The following is a 14,254-nucleotide window of genomic DNA, read 5'->3' as shown; positions in this document are numbered from 1 at the left end:
TTCTGAAATAATGGAATAATAAAATAATAAAAATTATTGTAACGCAATACTTAACTTGTGACATATCTGGTACTGAGCAGCAAAAGGAGCAACTTGGATTCATTGATAAACCAATGAAAAGGGGGCTGCAAATAGCAACAGATGACGTCGCCGCCCACTACGTGATTGGAGAAGGTGACGCGCGGGCTGTTGTAACGTCAAACATCGTCCCCCTGCTCGTGCCATGCGCACTGACGCTTGTTGTTGTTGAGCTGGTTGTTATGGCTGGACAAGGCCTCGGACTAAACTGAGAGAGGACCCCCGGACCACCCCGTCTCTGCCGCGGGACACCCGCCACCCATGGAGGGCACGGACATGGACGTGGACGCGGAGCTCATGCAGAAGTTCAGCTGCATGGGCACCACGGACAAAGACGTCCTCATCTCGGAGTTTCAGAGGCTGCTGGGCTTTCAGCTCAACCCAGCCGGCTGCGCCTTCTTCCTGGACATGACCAACTGGTGAGTGCGGGGATACACGGGCCTGCTGTCGGACAGCAACATGACGCTAACATAGCTGTATAATTAGCTAGTTAGCATACTTTAAAATGCTAAAAAAAAAAAAAAATGGAGGCGGACACACATTATGCTAAGTTAGTGTTGCTCAAAGTCGAGAAGCTCTTTTCATCATTCCTAACATAATACGGGAAATGGCAGTTAACGGTCGTTTCAGGGGGCAAACGGAAAGTGAAACGGTAAAGTTTGTTCTAAGTGTGAGTTTTATTAAAGGGGAAAGAACTGAAAAAAGCAAAGAGCAAGCTAGCTAACTAGCTAGCAGGCTAATTTAAGCACAGTGAACTCTGGGTGTAGATTATCTGCCATATTAAGTTACATAATAGAGACCAGAGCCAGTTAAACCACAACTCAAGGCAGCAGCGCGTCTGATGACGTAACCAGTCGTGATCTATCGACGGCTGACAACAAGTGGTCCTGATCAAAACGTCTTTGTGTCCCTCATCAGTTGATAATCAACAGTTTTAGTTAATCAACAGTAGATGATTACATCTCTTGCTGAAGGGGGATCCCACCCAAAAACAGAAATCACACAGTCAAGTCTGGAAATCACCGCGTCATACTGGAAAGATGACATCATCACGTGACATTTGCTGGAATTTGTTCACGGAAACTAGTTGACCAGTTTTTTGCTTTTTTTTCCTGTAACCTTCAATTGGGCAGGTATTCTCATTGAGCTACAGAGTCTCATTTTGTAGAGAGACCCAAGACACAGCAGCAATACAACACAGAGTTACAGACAAGACTTTCAGTACAGAGACAAATAAATAACAAAACATAAAATGATGAGTACAGAAGTGCCAAAGTGTCCAGAATTAAATATAAACATGAGCAAACGTTGCATATACTAGAAGTAGTTTAACTGCCTTAGGGCAGGGGTTTTCAGAGTGGGAGGCGCGCCTCCCCTGTGGGACTCCAGACAGTTTCAGCAAAGGCTCAGTGAATGGAATTCAATTTGTTTACAGTAGTTACTGAATTACTCACCAAAGGAGATTACATGGAATAGCCTAAATATATCTGGTTTGATTAGTTCAGATAGTTCAGAGACACAGTACTGGAGATATTTTTTGTTTTCCCCACTTTCAGAAACTAATAAAAGTATTTGGTGTAGTCTGATGTTATGTCAAACAGCAGTATTAGGCTGTCTTGGCTTAATTTGAGTGCCTGAGGCATTTTTTTTTTGTGTGTGTGTGTGTGTGTTTTTTGTTTGTGCCAAAGGCATACGAAAGGGCAATCCAAAATCTCAAGGCACACCTGTATTTATATCCTTCCAAAATAGATAGATTGATAGATTTATAACACATCACAACAGTCTTATAAGTCTGTAGTTGTGTATCTATTTGTTTTTAACAAATGTATTTCTCATGCATTGTTTATTAACACAATAATTCAGGGAACCATTTGAAACTCTGTAAAATTACACACCAAGCAATAACACACCATTTACACCAGATTTATCTCAAAATTAGAAAGTAGTTAACTGAGGAGAAAAGAAGGAGAGATAGATACTCTAATAATTTCCACCATCTGGCAACTGCATAAACAGCAAAAATTGGAGTTCACTCTGAGGGAAGGTTTTTAAAGGTTTTTTTAGGGTGTGTAGAATTTTGATAATCGAGTTAAGTCTGTAAATCACTGCCTCATACCGGAAAGATTATTTGGAGAGATTATTTGAATCCAGGCGTTTGATGAAAAAAATCAGCAATGATTGTTTAGCCAAGGTTGTAAGTGACCATGATCCTGACGCATTTTGTCTCATGATCAGTCAGTCAGTCAGTAGATGACACAATAGTCACTTTCAGTACAGGTTTTCCACCAACTGTACGCCATCAACATTTGTTGGTTGTCATGGCAAGTATTATTCAGTGTGTGGAAACAGTTATATCATTTTATAATGTTGTATAAATTGTAAACAAAAATCCAAAACAAACCCCGATGATGTCATAAGAGGTAAAACATTAAATATTTTGTCTTTATTCTCTTTTCAATTGAGCATGTTTCAAAAGAGAATAGCAAATTATCACACTCTGTTTTTTCATGTTTTACACAGCATCCCGACTTTTTTGATATAGAATGATTGAAAGTTTGCCTGACAGTTTTTAACCAAACTAAATCAAGGAGGGTTTGATGTGGTCTGATATGTACCTAGACTCAGCTCGTGTGTGTGCGGGAGAGCAAAGAGAAACGGGTTTGTAAAAGTTTCTGTGTTCACAGCTCCCAGTACTTTTAATTTTAAACGTATCTCTGTGGTTTGAAGTTTAGTTTCTCTCCTGTGTCCCTGTTTGTACTTGGGGATGTGTTTCTCATGTTCGCTTTCAGCTGCAGTGGAGTTGTGTTCAGTCCCTGCTCATGGAAACACAACATCTCCCGATTGTGTTGCTTCACAAGCAGGTTGTAGGTAACAAAATAACAAGAATTTTATTGTGAAGAATTTATAGGAAGTAAAATGTTTATCTACCATCTAGCTGTTTGATGTAATACGAGTCCTCGATCATTAAATATATACCTTCAAGAGGGTGTAAACTCAGCTGTGCTGGGTTGATGGACCGAGTCAAAACGAGTTAAGCAGCACTAGTGGATAGAGAGGGAGCAAAAGAGGTGACAGAGCCTCATTCCCTCTGCCGAAAAGGACTGTAAATAGTGTGTTCACCCAGGTGTTGTGGTGTTGGAGACGATAAATACCCATGTCTGCTGCAGAGTCATTTGACCTGGGAGTGAGTGCTGATTGTACCCTTTCCCATTGAAGATGAAAGCCAGATATTAGCGGGTGTTAGTGGGTTTTTGTCCGGTGTAAAAGGGGCCAAGACATTTTTTGCAATGTCTTTGAAGAGAGATTAACAGACAGTCCCCATTTGAGCAACTATTGAGTCTTGCTGTGTGATGTCAGACTTTTCACCTCCTCCTTCAACCGTGACCATTCGGAACTGGCCTGAAACACTTCTGTTTTCGGATGTAGTCAGTGAACAGGGCGTAATTCATTTTGAATGCACTGACACCTCAATAGCCAGGATATCTTGGCTAGAGATGCATTGATTTCGTCTGTTCTTTTGTTAAAATGCGTCCCTTGTGAGCCTGCCAGCTTTATCTAAGTATGATGATAAATCACTGGAGTTCATCTTTAAATATCTGCCATCTGCCAGTATCTCTGCTCATATTTCCTCAAGGAAATATTTTATTTCATAAAAGTGGATTCAAAATGTCCACAACAATTTCCCATAGCCCAAGCTGACCTAATCGCTTGTTTTGTTTCCTCCAACAGTCCGAAACCTAAATATATTCTGCTTACTATCATGGGAGTCCAAAAACACACAGATTTCACTTGATTGTCAGTCTTTTTCCAGATTAATTTTCTGTTGATCAATCGCCTTGTTTTTTGTACTACTAAAGCTTCACGTACAAACAGAAAAGAAACGTATCAATAAAAGAGTTAAGAAGGTAGACAGCTTTTCCTTTTAATATTCAGTATCAGATAGGTGGACTGTCACATTTGATGAAATATTTTGTGCAGGACCAGATTAGAAAGACTGTTTGTTACCTGGATCCTTTGACTCAGGAAGACCTGAAAGGAATTCTGAAGACATGTCAGTGCATAAAAAACAAACTCCTTGGCTGTCGCTTCTTCTTCATGTGAGCTTATACTGTAACATTAAAACGTCTTGTATGTGCACTCCCGATAACAATATGCTCTTCCTTTTGTGTTGGAACAGGAACCTGCAGGCTGCTATTGGTGCATATTATGACTTTGAAAGTCCCAATGTCAACACGCCATCCATGTCCTTTGTTGAAGACGTGACAATTGGTGAGGGAGAGTCTGTTCCTCCAGATACACCATTCACAAAGACCTGGAGAATACAAAACACAGGTGAGGATCATGTCATGTTTTTCTGAATCTGTATGTAATATGATTCAGAGCAAATATCAGTTACAACATCATGTTTTAGTTGTTGAACTGTGTTTTGACTGCACTCATCTTTGTTTATTGTAGGTGCAGAGTCGTGGCCACCTGGAGTTAGTCTCAAGTACATTGGTGGGGATCAGTTTGGGCATGTAAACACAGTTATGGTGAAGTCCCTAGACCCCCAGGAAATATCAGATGTGAGTGTGCAGATGAGGAGTCCCACAGCTCCAGGCATGTACCAGGGCCAGTGGAGGATGTGTACGGCCACCGGATTATTCTACGGAGGTAAGAAATTACCAAAGATTTATCACTGCTGCAATTCATTTTCAGTTTTAGTATTCTGCAGTCCAAATCACTGTGGTGTTGAACTAACAACAGTCACTTCCAGGTAGACAACTGGCAGTTGATTTGTTTACTGAGAAATGTCAAGTTAGGAAACTTGTAGTTTTCAGACATAACTATCAAGTTTAAAGACATATAGTTAAACACAGATGACCCACAATAATAATCTCCACATCTGTATGTTTTGTGTACCCAGATTCGTTGTCTTGTCTGGCTTGGAGTTAATGTTGCAAACTAGCATTAAGAAGAAGTTTCCTTTGGTTCAAGTGAGGGAGCAGTGGTAGCAAGAAAGCCAGTGAAATCAGAGAATTAACATGCCCTGTGCTAATCGCTGCACTGTCTGATTTGGTCTGAATACAGCCTAAAGCTGCAAAAATTAATTGTTTAATCAGTTAGTTGTCAACTATCAGATTAATCACTACCAATTTTGATAGTCTGTTAAATCAGTTATTAATTATCAATTAATCAGTCTCATTTTTAAAGAAAAAAGGAAAAATTCTCTGATTCTAGGTTCTTAAATGTGAATATTTTCTGGTTTCCTTGCTCCTAAGACAGTAAACTGAACATCTTTGGTTTGTGGAGAAAACAAGACATTTGAGAATGTCATCATGGACTTTGGGATGCACAGTTTGCCTCTTTTTTTTTGCCATTTTCTGACATTTTATTGACCAAATAACTAATTCATAAATCAAGAAAATGATCAAGACAGTAATTGGCAATAAAAACTCATCCTGGGTTGCAGCCCCAATGCAGCCTAACTGCTTGTTTTTGATAAACACAAGCTGTAATTTTCTTTAGTTCATTGCCCACTAGGTAAATTTGGTCACCAACTTAATGTTAGTGAAAGTGTTGTTATCACGGTGATATAAAACAGAAAACCTGCATTTTAGATGAATGAGATGTAAAAAGTTTGCAGCTTCTTTTTGTCTCAATTCTATCAAACAATTTCTGTGCCAAGTCTTTAAGTTCATCATTCTGTCTGAACTACCAAAACAAAAACATTACATTACAGTGATCATCAAACTGGTAGGTTGACTCAATCATATAGTCAGCCAATGGTTCTGTGTGCTTCTTTTCTCCACAGACGTAATCTGGGTGATTCTTAGTGTAGAAGTCGGAGGTCTCCTCGGCGTGACCCAGCAGCTGTCCTCGTTCGAGACAGAATTCAACACTCAACCCCAGCGCAACGTGCAGGGAGACTTCAACCCCTTCGCCTCGCCACAGAAGAACAAGCATGACGCCTCTGACAACAGCTTCAGAGATCCTGGCGGAGCCTGGGAACGTACACAAGAGCCAATCCAGCAAGATCAAAATGGACTGTCTCATAATGCTGTAAATAGAGCGTCAAATGGTCTCCAAACCAATCTTTCTGTGGTGACTTATGGGCAGGTATGTATCAATCAATTATAGGATTTCACGCCTCACAAGACTACCATTTTAAACTGACATTACTTAGGGTAGCTCATATAATTTGCATTTGGTTTATTGTGCTGTTTGTGTGCATCTATAAAAACAGTTTTCATGAAGCCTACACCATAACAATGGTACCTGCCTCCATTAACAATATTTAATGTAGATGTATTCTTAATTTTGTATGCATGTCCCCTTGGTGTGACACATTAAGTGCTTATTTAAGGGGTAACCCTACGTGGTTGATGGGTTGATTATTTTGTTGATGGACGCTTAATTGTACATTCATTAGTCAAAACTTAAATAGTCAGCTCGTAGAAAATCACGTGTTAGTGTTGATGTCCTGGACCAGTCCACAGGCTGCAGTAAGAGGATGTAGTAGCTGCTGCAGCATTAGAGTAGGATAGATGCAAGAGACCACCCTACTATAACCTCTTTCACACATGCACCGCAGCTCTGCACTTAATCTGCACACTACCCGGAGGAGCTGTATGTGTGAATGCAAATGTCTGCATCAATTGCCCCGGACGTAACCTTGCCCGCTGCGTAGTCCGAAGTCCATACGAGCCACATTTGTGAATCGAGCAGGTCATTGTGCGGAGCGAGTGAGTGGGCGTCTTGCTGACTTTCCACGGCATGTAGCTGCTTCCCACTCTTTTCTTCTTGTCTGTATATTGCTTTCCACTCATGGATTGTTTTGTTTTTGTACAGGCTATCTGCCAATCGATATCAGTACACAAGAGTATTTTTTTTTTTACCTCACATTGTAATGCCTTTCTTCATCATCTGTGATATGAAAACCTGAGATTTCCACACAGTCAGAGTAACTGTGCGTCCAGTTATATAATCCCAGCACACCACAAAGCTTCTCTCCTGCTGGGCAGTTAGACTGGAGTCACACTGTCTTGTGTTTCTATCAATCTTCTCTGCTTCCATCACAGTTTGTTAAAGTATGTGTAAAGGAAAAGGGGAGTTTTTTGTCTAAACACATCATACATATTAGAAAATAGTTGGTAAGAACATGTGAAAAACTCAGAACTATGTAGTACTGACTTCTGAAGTTAGACCGGTAGACTGATGTTCACAATTTCTGTGTTCAGGATTTTTTTGGGCAGACCTGAAACATGACACAGTGACATGCAGGAGCCATGGTCCCCGAACATTATATAAGCCCCACGAATCGACACCACCTCCCTCCCTAACAGTCTGTTATGAACACACCTTTGTACTGTAAGCAGCTCTCTCAGTCCAAATCAATTCGCTTCAGTTCTAACAGTCTGGGGCAGAAGAAAAGAAATACCATCCTGTCATCGTCCTCTTTCTCTAGTGGCTCAAGCATGTCTGGACATGTCCAATAAATCTGCTAGATGGAGTGTGGGTTGTTTTAAGGTTGTAGTGTTGATTGACACTGAGATAGCGGAGTGGACACATCCCCAGTGTTTCAGAGAATACATACTTAGTGATTTTTTTTTGTTTGTTTTAGTAATTTGTCTGCGTGGTTAATGACATGTTTTTGTGATGTGAGAAATTCAGAACACACATTTATTCTTGCTTTTACACAATGTTTAAATTTGAGACTTGGTTTATATTGATATCATCACAGAACAGTCAAACAGATGAGGCCTCCTCTTCCTGCATGTTCTGCAGGCACCACCCCTCACCTAAACCACGAGGAGTATTCCCAACACATCTGACACAGACAATCTCCTGTTGTCTGCTACACATCTGATTATCAGGACATTGTTCGGAGCTCATATGTGAAAACGGCTTAAGATGGAAGCAACTGCACTTAATGCGCGTGGCTTGTTTTGGTTTCAAATTATTCAACAATTTTACTTTCATCTTCACATATATTCACTTTCATTCTCTTACACAAAACCTTAGAGGGAGAGTTCACAATTTTTGAAGTGAGGTATTTCTTCATAGTCAGTATATTACCTACAGTAGATGGTGGCCAGCAAACTCCCGGTTTGGAGAAGCAGCAAGAGAACCGGTGTGGGAAGCTAAGCATTTTTCTGCTGTGGACAGTATCGGCCACAAAATGCATTTTAGCCAGCTAAAAAAGGTCCACCAAAATAATCAATTTCAGTCTAAGTGTGTCCTATATTTAGAATATTGTCACCACTTTACCTTGCTCTCAGACTGCTTCTTTGGATGGGAAACTGCTGTTATATAAGCCAGATATCACTCTCCAAAGCTACCAGGCTTCGTTGGCAAAAACAGTCATTGTATCTCGCAGAACATGGGAGTATTCTGGTCTACTGCTGCTTCAGTCTTTTAGTTTGTGTTATTGTGTGACTTGAATCCCAGCAAACTGTTTGAGACACCAAAATCACACAATTACACAAACTAACTGATCAAGGCTGGTAAAGTATATTATACTACCTGGCTTCTAAAAGTCTGAACTGTTCTTTAAACATGAAACAGTTGTAACACTGTCTCTCTTTTTTTCCAGGGTATTCACGGACCCTATCCATTTGGACAGAGCTAGAATGACAAAGACCCCCCCCTTCAATAGTGAATGATGAGCTAAACATCCTGGGAGTCCTTAAACACAGAGGAATCGGAGGGGGGGAGGAACAGTTGTTTTATATTGACTCATGACAACCCTCTCCCCAACCTCATGGCCCGTTCCACAGAAACACAAACTACAGCGGGGTGATGGATTACATCCGCTACAGTGAAACATCCCACCTGACATCAACACCCGGATTCGCATGTGTGAATGCTTCATTTAAGAGTGCTATAAAATCCCTTAAAAATAGATACACATGACTATTTTTATTTCCACTGTAAAACACGCCTAATTAAAGGGAAAATCAACCCTAAACGATCTACATACAGTCTGATGTTCCCATGGCCAATTGATGACTTTGTTTCTTTGGGGTTCCTACACAGGTCTGGAAATGAAAACTGGTGAGAATAGTGCAAATTAATTGTGATCATTGATCATTTTGCGGCCTTGAAATGTGTTGGAGTGAAAGGAAAGAATGAAAAAAATGTGGGATGTATGTTTTAGATTTGAAAGTGTTATTTCCAGTTTTCCTCTAGATAAAAAGCCTTACACACGCCAGTGTCACAAACGCAGACACAAACCTGCTGAACCAATATGACAAAGTATGACCGGTTATAACAGACTGTTAGTACAGATAAATATCAAGACATTGCCATTCAGTAAACATCATTACTAAACCACAGAATCACTCTAATTCTCAGATATATCTGGATGGTAGAGATGGAAAAGATTCTCTTGTTTGCACCTTGTGAGTGTTCACATCGTCAGACAAATCAAAATGGTTGGATGATTACAGAATTGGCAGTGTGAGGTTTAAAAATATGGCACCGTGTCCATAAAATTTTGGCTGGAGCGTCTGACTTTGGCTGACGTGAACCCTCCACACTTGTTTGGCAAAACCCCAAGTCGGATACTTGAGAGCTTTCAGAGTTCCCAGCTGCAGTTACAACTTGATCCACTATCATGTTTCCAGTGTTTTTGTAACGGTGAATAATTGAATTTACCACCAACGTCTGTATTTGTGTTTCACTTATTACTGAAAAGTTACTGTTGTAAGCAGAGTCGACACTTAAACCCGGTTTGCTGAGCTGGGTCAGGTTTTCTTCAGCCTGACGCTGCTCCCGAACACACAGTAAGCGAACATGCGGGGCTGGAGCGTAAAAATTTGTCATCATAGTCCTCTGCAAAAGAGTGCCTAAGTTACTTATTCGTAACTAATGTAATTTTCTTAAGTCAGTCAGCCGTGTTTCTGTATAGGTGAGGATTTATTTGTAATTCCCACTAACTCCTCATCGTCCTTCCAAACCTTGTCCTTATAGAGGATATCCTTATAAAAAAGGTACTGTGGATCATACCAGAGATGCCGCTTCTTAACTTTGTAAATTAGTCTTGTTGTGTGTTAGGGCTGAATATTGTTTTCATTGAAAAAATATATTAAAATTATTGTGTTGTGATTTTTGCAGGGGTCTGTACCAAACAGATGTTTTCTTCTGCAGAAGAAAGTCTGTAGAATATGACATGTAGGCCGGGACATCTCTGCAGCAACAACAATATTTAGTTTAAAATGGAATTTTGACACACATTTTGCCGTTAACAAATGTTGCACCTCCTGCGATGTGAAAATTACAGCAGGCCACATTGTGATTTTAACTTTAATCAATTGTTCCGCCGTATCGTCGCCGAAATATCGTCGATGTCGGCATCAGTCTTTGACTAATATAGGTGGGAAGTATGGAAGTCAAGCAGACGTGAAGATTTAACGAAAATAGAACCGGCGCAAGCAGTTTTTTAAACAAGCAACACATTAGGCTTTTTGCTGATGTACAGAGCAGGTTAAGACGTCCTCACTGGGAAAAACGGAGTCAATTTGATGCTCGCTCGCTCACGTCTTTTTATACTTACATAGGGCCAACAGGAAACACAGATAGACCAAAAAAATAAAGAGGTGCCATTTTGTCTCATTACACCATTATTGATAAAGTCGTCAATAATCTAAAAAAAAACATACCATGTCCCATGAAACTTTGAAACTTAGTCACAACATTACAGTACACTTAAGTCAAAATCCATCACATCTCTATCATGTCTGACAAAAGTATCAGATGCCTACTGAACACCACGTATTCAGATTCAGTTATTCAAAGATCAGAGCAAATATCCTCGAGTTTTGCAAAGAACATCTGGGCTGTCCCTGTGTAGGAACCCTGTCTCTTCCAAAGATAAAATCCAGAGAACCAAGACACTAATCCGACTGCATGGATCATGTGTGTGTGTTTTTGTTTTTTTTTTTGTTTTTTTTTTAGGGTGGGTTTTCGCTTTAAATAGATGCTGAAGCGCAAAATGATGCGAGTGAGTTTGAGCAAGTGAGGTGTGAGGAAGGGTTGAAAAAGCCATCTAAATCTATTTTGCCTGATGAGTGACTGTAGTTTCTGAGTCCATGTCTACAGTATGTGTACTAGATATAAATGTATGTATGCCTGTGAGTGTGTGTGTGTGTGTGTGTGTGTGTGTGTGTGTGTGTGTGTGTGTGTGTGTGTGTGCATGTATGTTCTGGTTTCTCTTTGGATTTAACTGACATAAAATGGTGTATACTACTTGGGCAAAGGATGACGTGTTATTCACACGCATAGATCATGATTGAGCTTTGCTGGACGTGTACCTCTGAAGTATTGTTAAGTGACTCTGCACCTTTTGGATGATCTGACTCACTATTTGCCCTGTTGTTATTTATTTGCTGTCTTATTCTGCACTGCAAGATGCAAGAAGTCCCACTTACAGCCAGCAGGTGGTGCTAAAAATCCAATGACCAACTTATACTTAACTCAACATCAGGCCGAGTAAAGAAAAAGTGATAAGTTGAAGTTTGAATCGAATAGTGAGACTATTTAAATATGAAAATTAATGGTTTGCGTCAGGATTAGCACTGATGTTCTGTTACTGCTATTTGCACATCGCTGTCCACCACTTCTAAAGAGGAAAAGTGGTGATTTTTGGGTCATTGTGGATTGTGATACCAGCATTTTCCAGAAGGTTTTACTGATTTGTATTTGCTCATCTACCCATGTTCTTCACAGCTTTAAGGTTCGTTTTCATGTTAACCATAAAGTTTAAGTTTCACGGCTGCACCGGTGTCCAATCTTAAATGAAGATTGATTCATGTTAATCTCAGATTTGCATATCTGCAAATGAGTTACAGTCTGTCAGCTTTCACACCTGAATTTTTACTTCAGCTTTGCTTTGGACCGTGGATTTCATCATGTATTCTTAAAAATAAAATGGGAAATGTAAATTATTTGTATTTTTTGATGGTTTGATTTATCAAACTTTCTCCTCTTTGAAATCATGAACATCTAAATATTATTCATGATATTTAGAGTTCCCGTTTGTAAATTCACCAGCATTCTGTGTTGCTATATTTGTACTGAGAGTCATCTGAAAGTCCTCACCCCAAACAGTATACACTGTTCTGCAATACTTCTTTTAGTCACGTCTTTTTTTCCCCTGTGTGTGTGTGTGTGGTTCCTTCTTGTGAGCGTGTTGGTGTGTGAGAACGAGACAGATGGTGAGAAATCTGAATTATTGCTGGATTCATACTGTAGTTTTAGTTTGTGACTATGTGTGGATTTGAGATGGGTGGCATGGTGAGTGGATGAGATGAAAGTTTACATAGTCCTAAAATAGCACATTTATCTGAAGAGAAACTGTCAAAATAAAGCTTTTTTTTCCCTCTGTATCTATAATTAAGCATTTGTATGATTAAATTAACACTGAAACAATGAGTCTTTTTGTCTTTTTTTGAGGGGACCAAATAAGATCCTTCAAATTTGTTGCAGCAGTGAAGTGGATAACAACATTGAAAGAAGCATCAATAATAAAAAAAACAAAAAAAACAGTCAATATAGAAACAAGCAATACAAACAAGAGGAAATATTAAATATTCAGACAAAACATTGCACATACATCACTTTAACTTTAACTTATGGCTCATGCATCAAATTGTAAAGCTGCAGTTTCACACCTGCAGTTTCAGGCGGTCATGTGACACCCAGCAGCAGTTTATACCTTTACTCTGGTGGCTTTAGCGAAATGTCTTGACAAATCTTGGGTGGATTGCTGTGAAATTTTGTTCGTATATCCTTGCTGCCCTAAGAAAGAAATTCTCTTCACGTTGGTGATCTCCTGACTTTTGCTTTAGCCCCACCCGACCCCCACGTCTCAACAATTATTGAATACACAAATGAATTTCATTGAATTTTGTTAGCGATAACCACGGTGCCCAAATGATTTTTCTAGGACTGTCGTGATTTACTGGTGTTGGTATCTGGTATCTAAAACATGCTGCATGCTCTTAAATCAGGTTCAGCTATGGTTACAGACTCTCTTTCCACCAATAACACCTCTTCCAACTGAAGTTGCTCGACCAATCAGCAACATTTGTACAATGTTATATACAATGCGAGGCAATGCAGCTGATGTCAAAAGAAACTTTTGGAAATTGTGGATTCAAGCTGATGTTAACAAGCACAAGACGTAACTTTTGTTAAAAAGGGTTAAAAGTTAAAGTGCCCCTCCCTTCAGACAGAGTTTGTATGTTGACTTGGACTCATCTTTGCAGTGTGGGTGTTAAATTAAAACGGTTGTTTTGTTAGTTGTGGTGAAGAATGGGTGAGGCCCATTAATACACGGTCCTAACACTGTGCTCTACAGGTCTGTGCTTTAACTCCCTGAGGCATCACACGTTTGTCAGTGTATCATCACGTCACCATGGCGCTGATAAGTCAAATAATCATATAGATTTCACACAGACTGACATCTTAACTCCACTTGATCCTTTATGTACACACATTTCCCCCCCCCCTCTGTGAGGTTTACAGACCTGCACAGCGGCAGGGATACGTTTACCTTCCACCCGCTGCCTGAACGGCACGACACACCCTCTGGCTCACTTCATAAAAAGAACAATTATGGCGCAGTTTAAAACTTGTTGGGTGTCATGAAAGAAACAACAGTTAGAAAAGATGAAAGATCTGAGGCAGAAAAGAACACAATAAAAAGTCATTAGAAACATCATGATTGTTAAGCCTTGCAGCAACCCTTCAGGTGAGTTCAGCCTGAAAACTGAATTTACAATTTCTTATTAGTTAGAAGAACCACAGAGATGCATATTTAGTTCAAAAATAAAGTTTACTGAGCCCTGTTTTAAGACACATTGACAAACTTCAGGTGAAAATAGTAATCACTATGGTAAAGAACTGAGTATAAAACATGTAGCCCCAAAGCTTCTAAATAAAATAAATAGTTTAAATATGAAATAAACACTCATAAATGGAAATGAAGTTGTGAAATAAAAGTAATTGGTTCCAGGGGATTTTGACTTTATTCCAGACTTTTTTGTATCAAAATCAAATTTGTTTTGGTCTGTTTTTGTTTCAGAACAGCATTTTCCTCCAATGAGCATGTTATGAAACAATGTCACTTTCAAACTTAGTTCGTCTTTGGCACGGGTTACCATGGTAATACAGCTCCAAAGGGCTAGGAGGC

At 39.7% G+C, this 14,254-nt stretch overlaps 1 protein-coding gene across 1 annotated transcript; it reads left to right on the top strand.

Moving 5' to 3' along the window:
- The first annotated feature begins 203 nt into the window (after window positions 1-203).
- LOC146332067 (protein ILRUN) lies at window positions 204-9,035 on the top strand. The gene is made up of 5 exons (XM_084738747.1): window positions 204-497; window positions 4,256-4,410; window positions 4,534-4,731; window positions 5,873-6,177; window positions 8,654-9,035. Exons 1-5 carry the CDS (start codon window positions 340-342, stop codon window positions 8,687-8,689), a joined length of 852 nt encoding a protein of 283 aa, XP_084594873.1. The 5' UTR covers window positions 204-339; the 3' UTR covers window positions 8,690-9,035.
- Window positions 9,036-14,254: the final 5,219 nt, after the last annotated feature.

The sequence above is a fragment of the Lutjanus erythropterus genome, chromosome 2 (assembly GCF_056507025.1).
Source record: "Lutjanus erythropterus isolate fLutEry1 chromosome 2, fLutEry1.hap2, whole genome shotgun sequence".
Classification (NCBI taxonomy): Eukaryota; Metazoa; Chordata; class Actinopteri; order Lutjaniformes; family Lutjanidae; genus Lutjanus; species Lutjanus erythropterus.
Note: the sequence above shows the minus strand (reverse complement) of the source record. Positions and strands in the feature narration are given on the sequence as shown.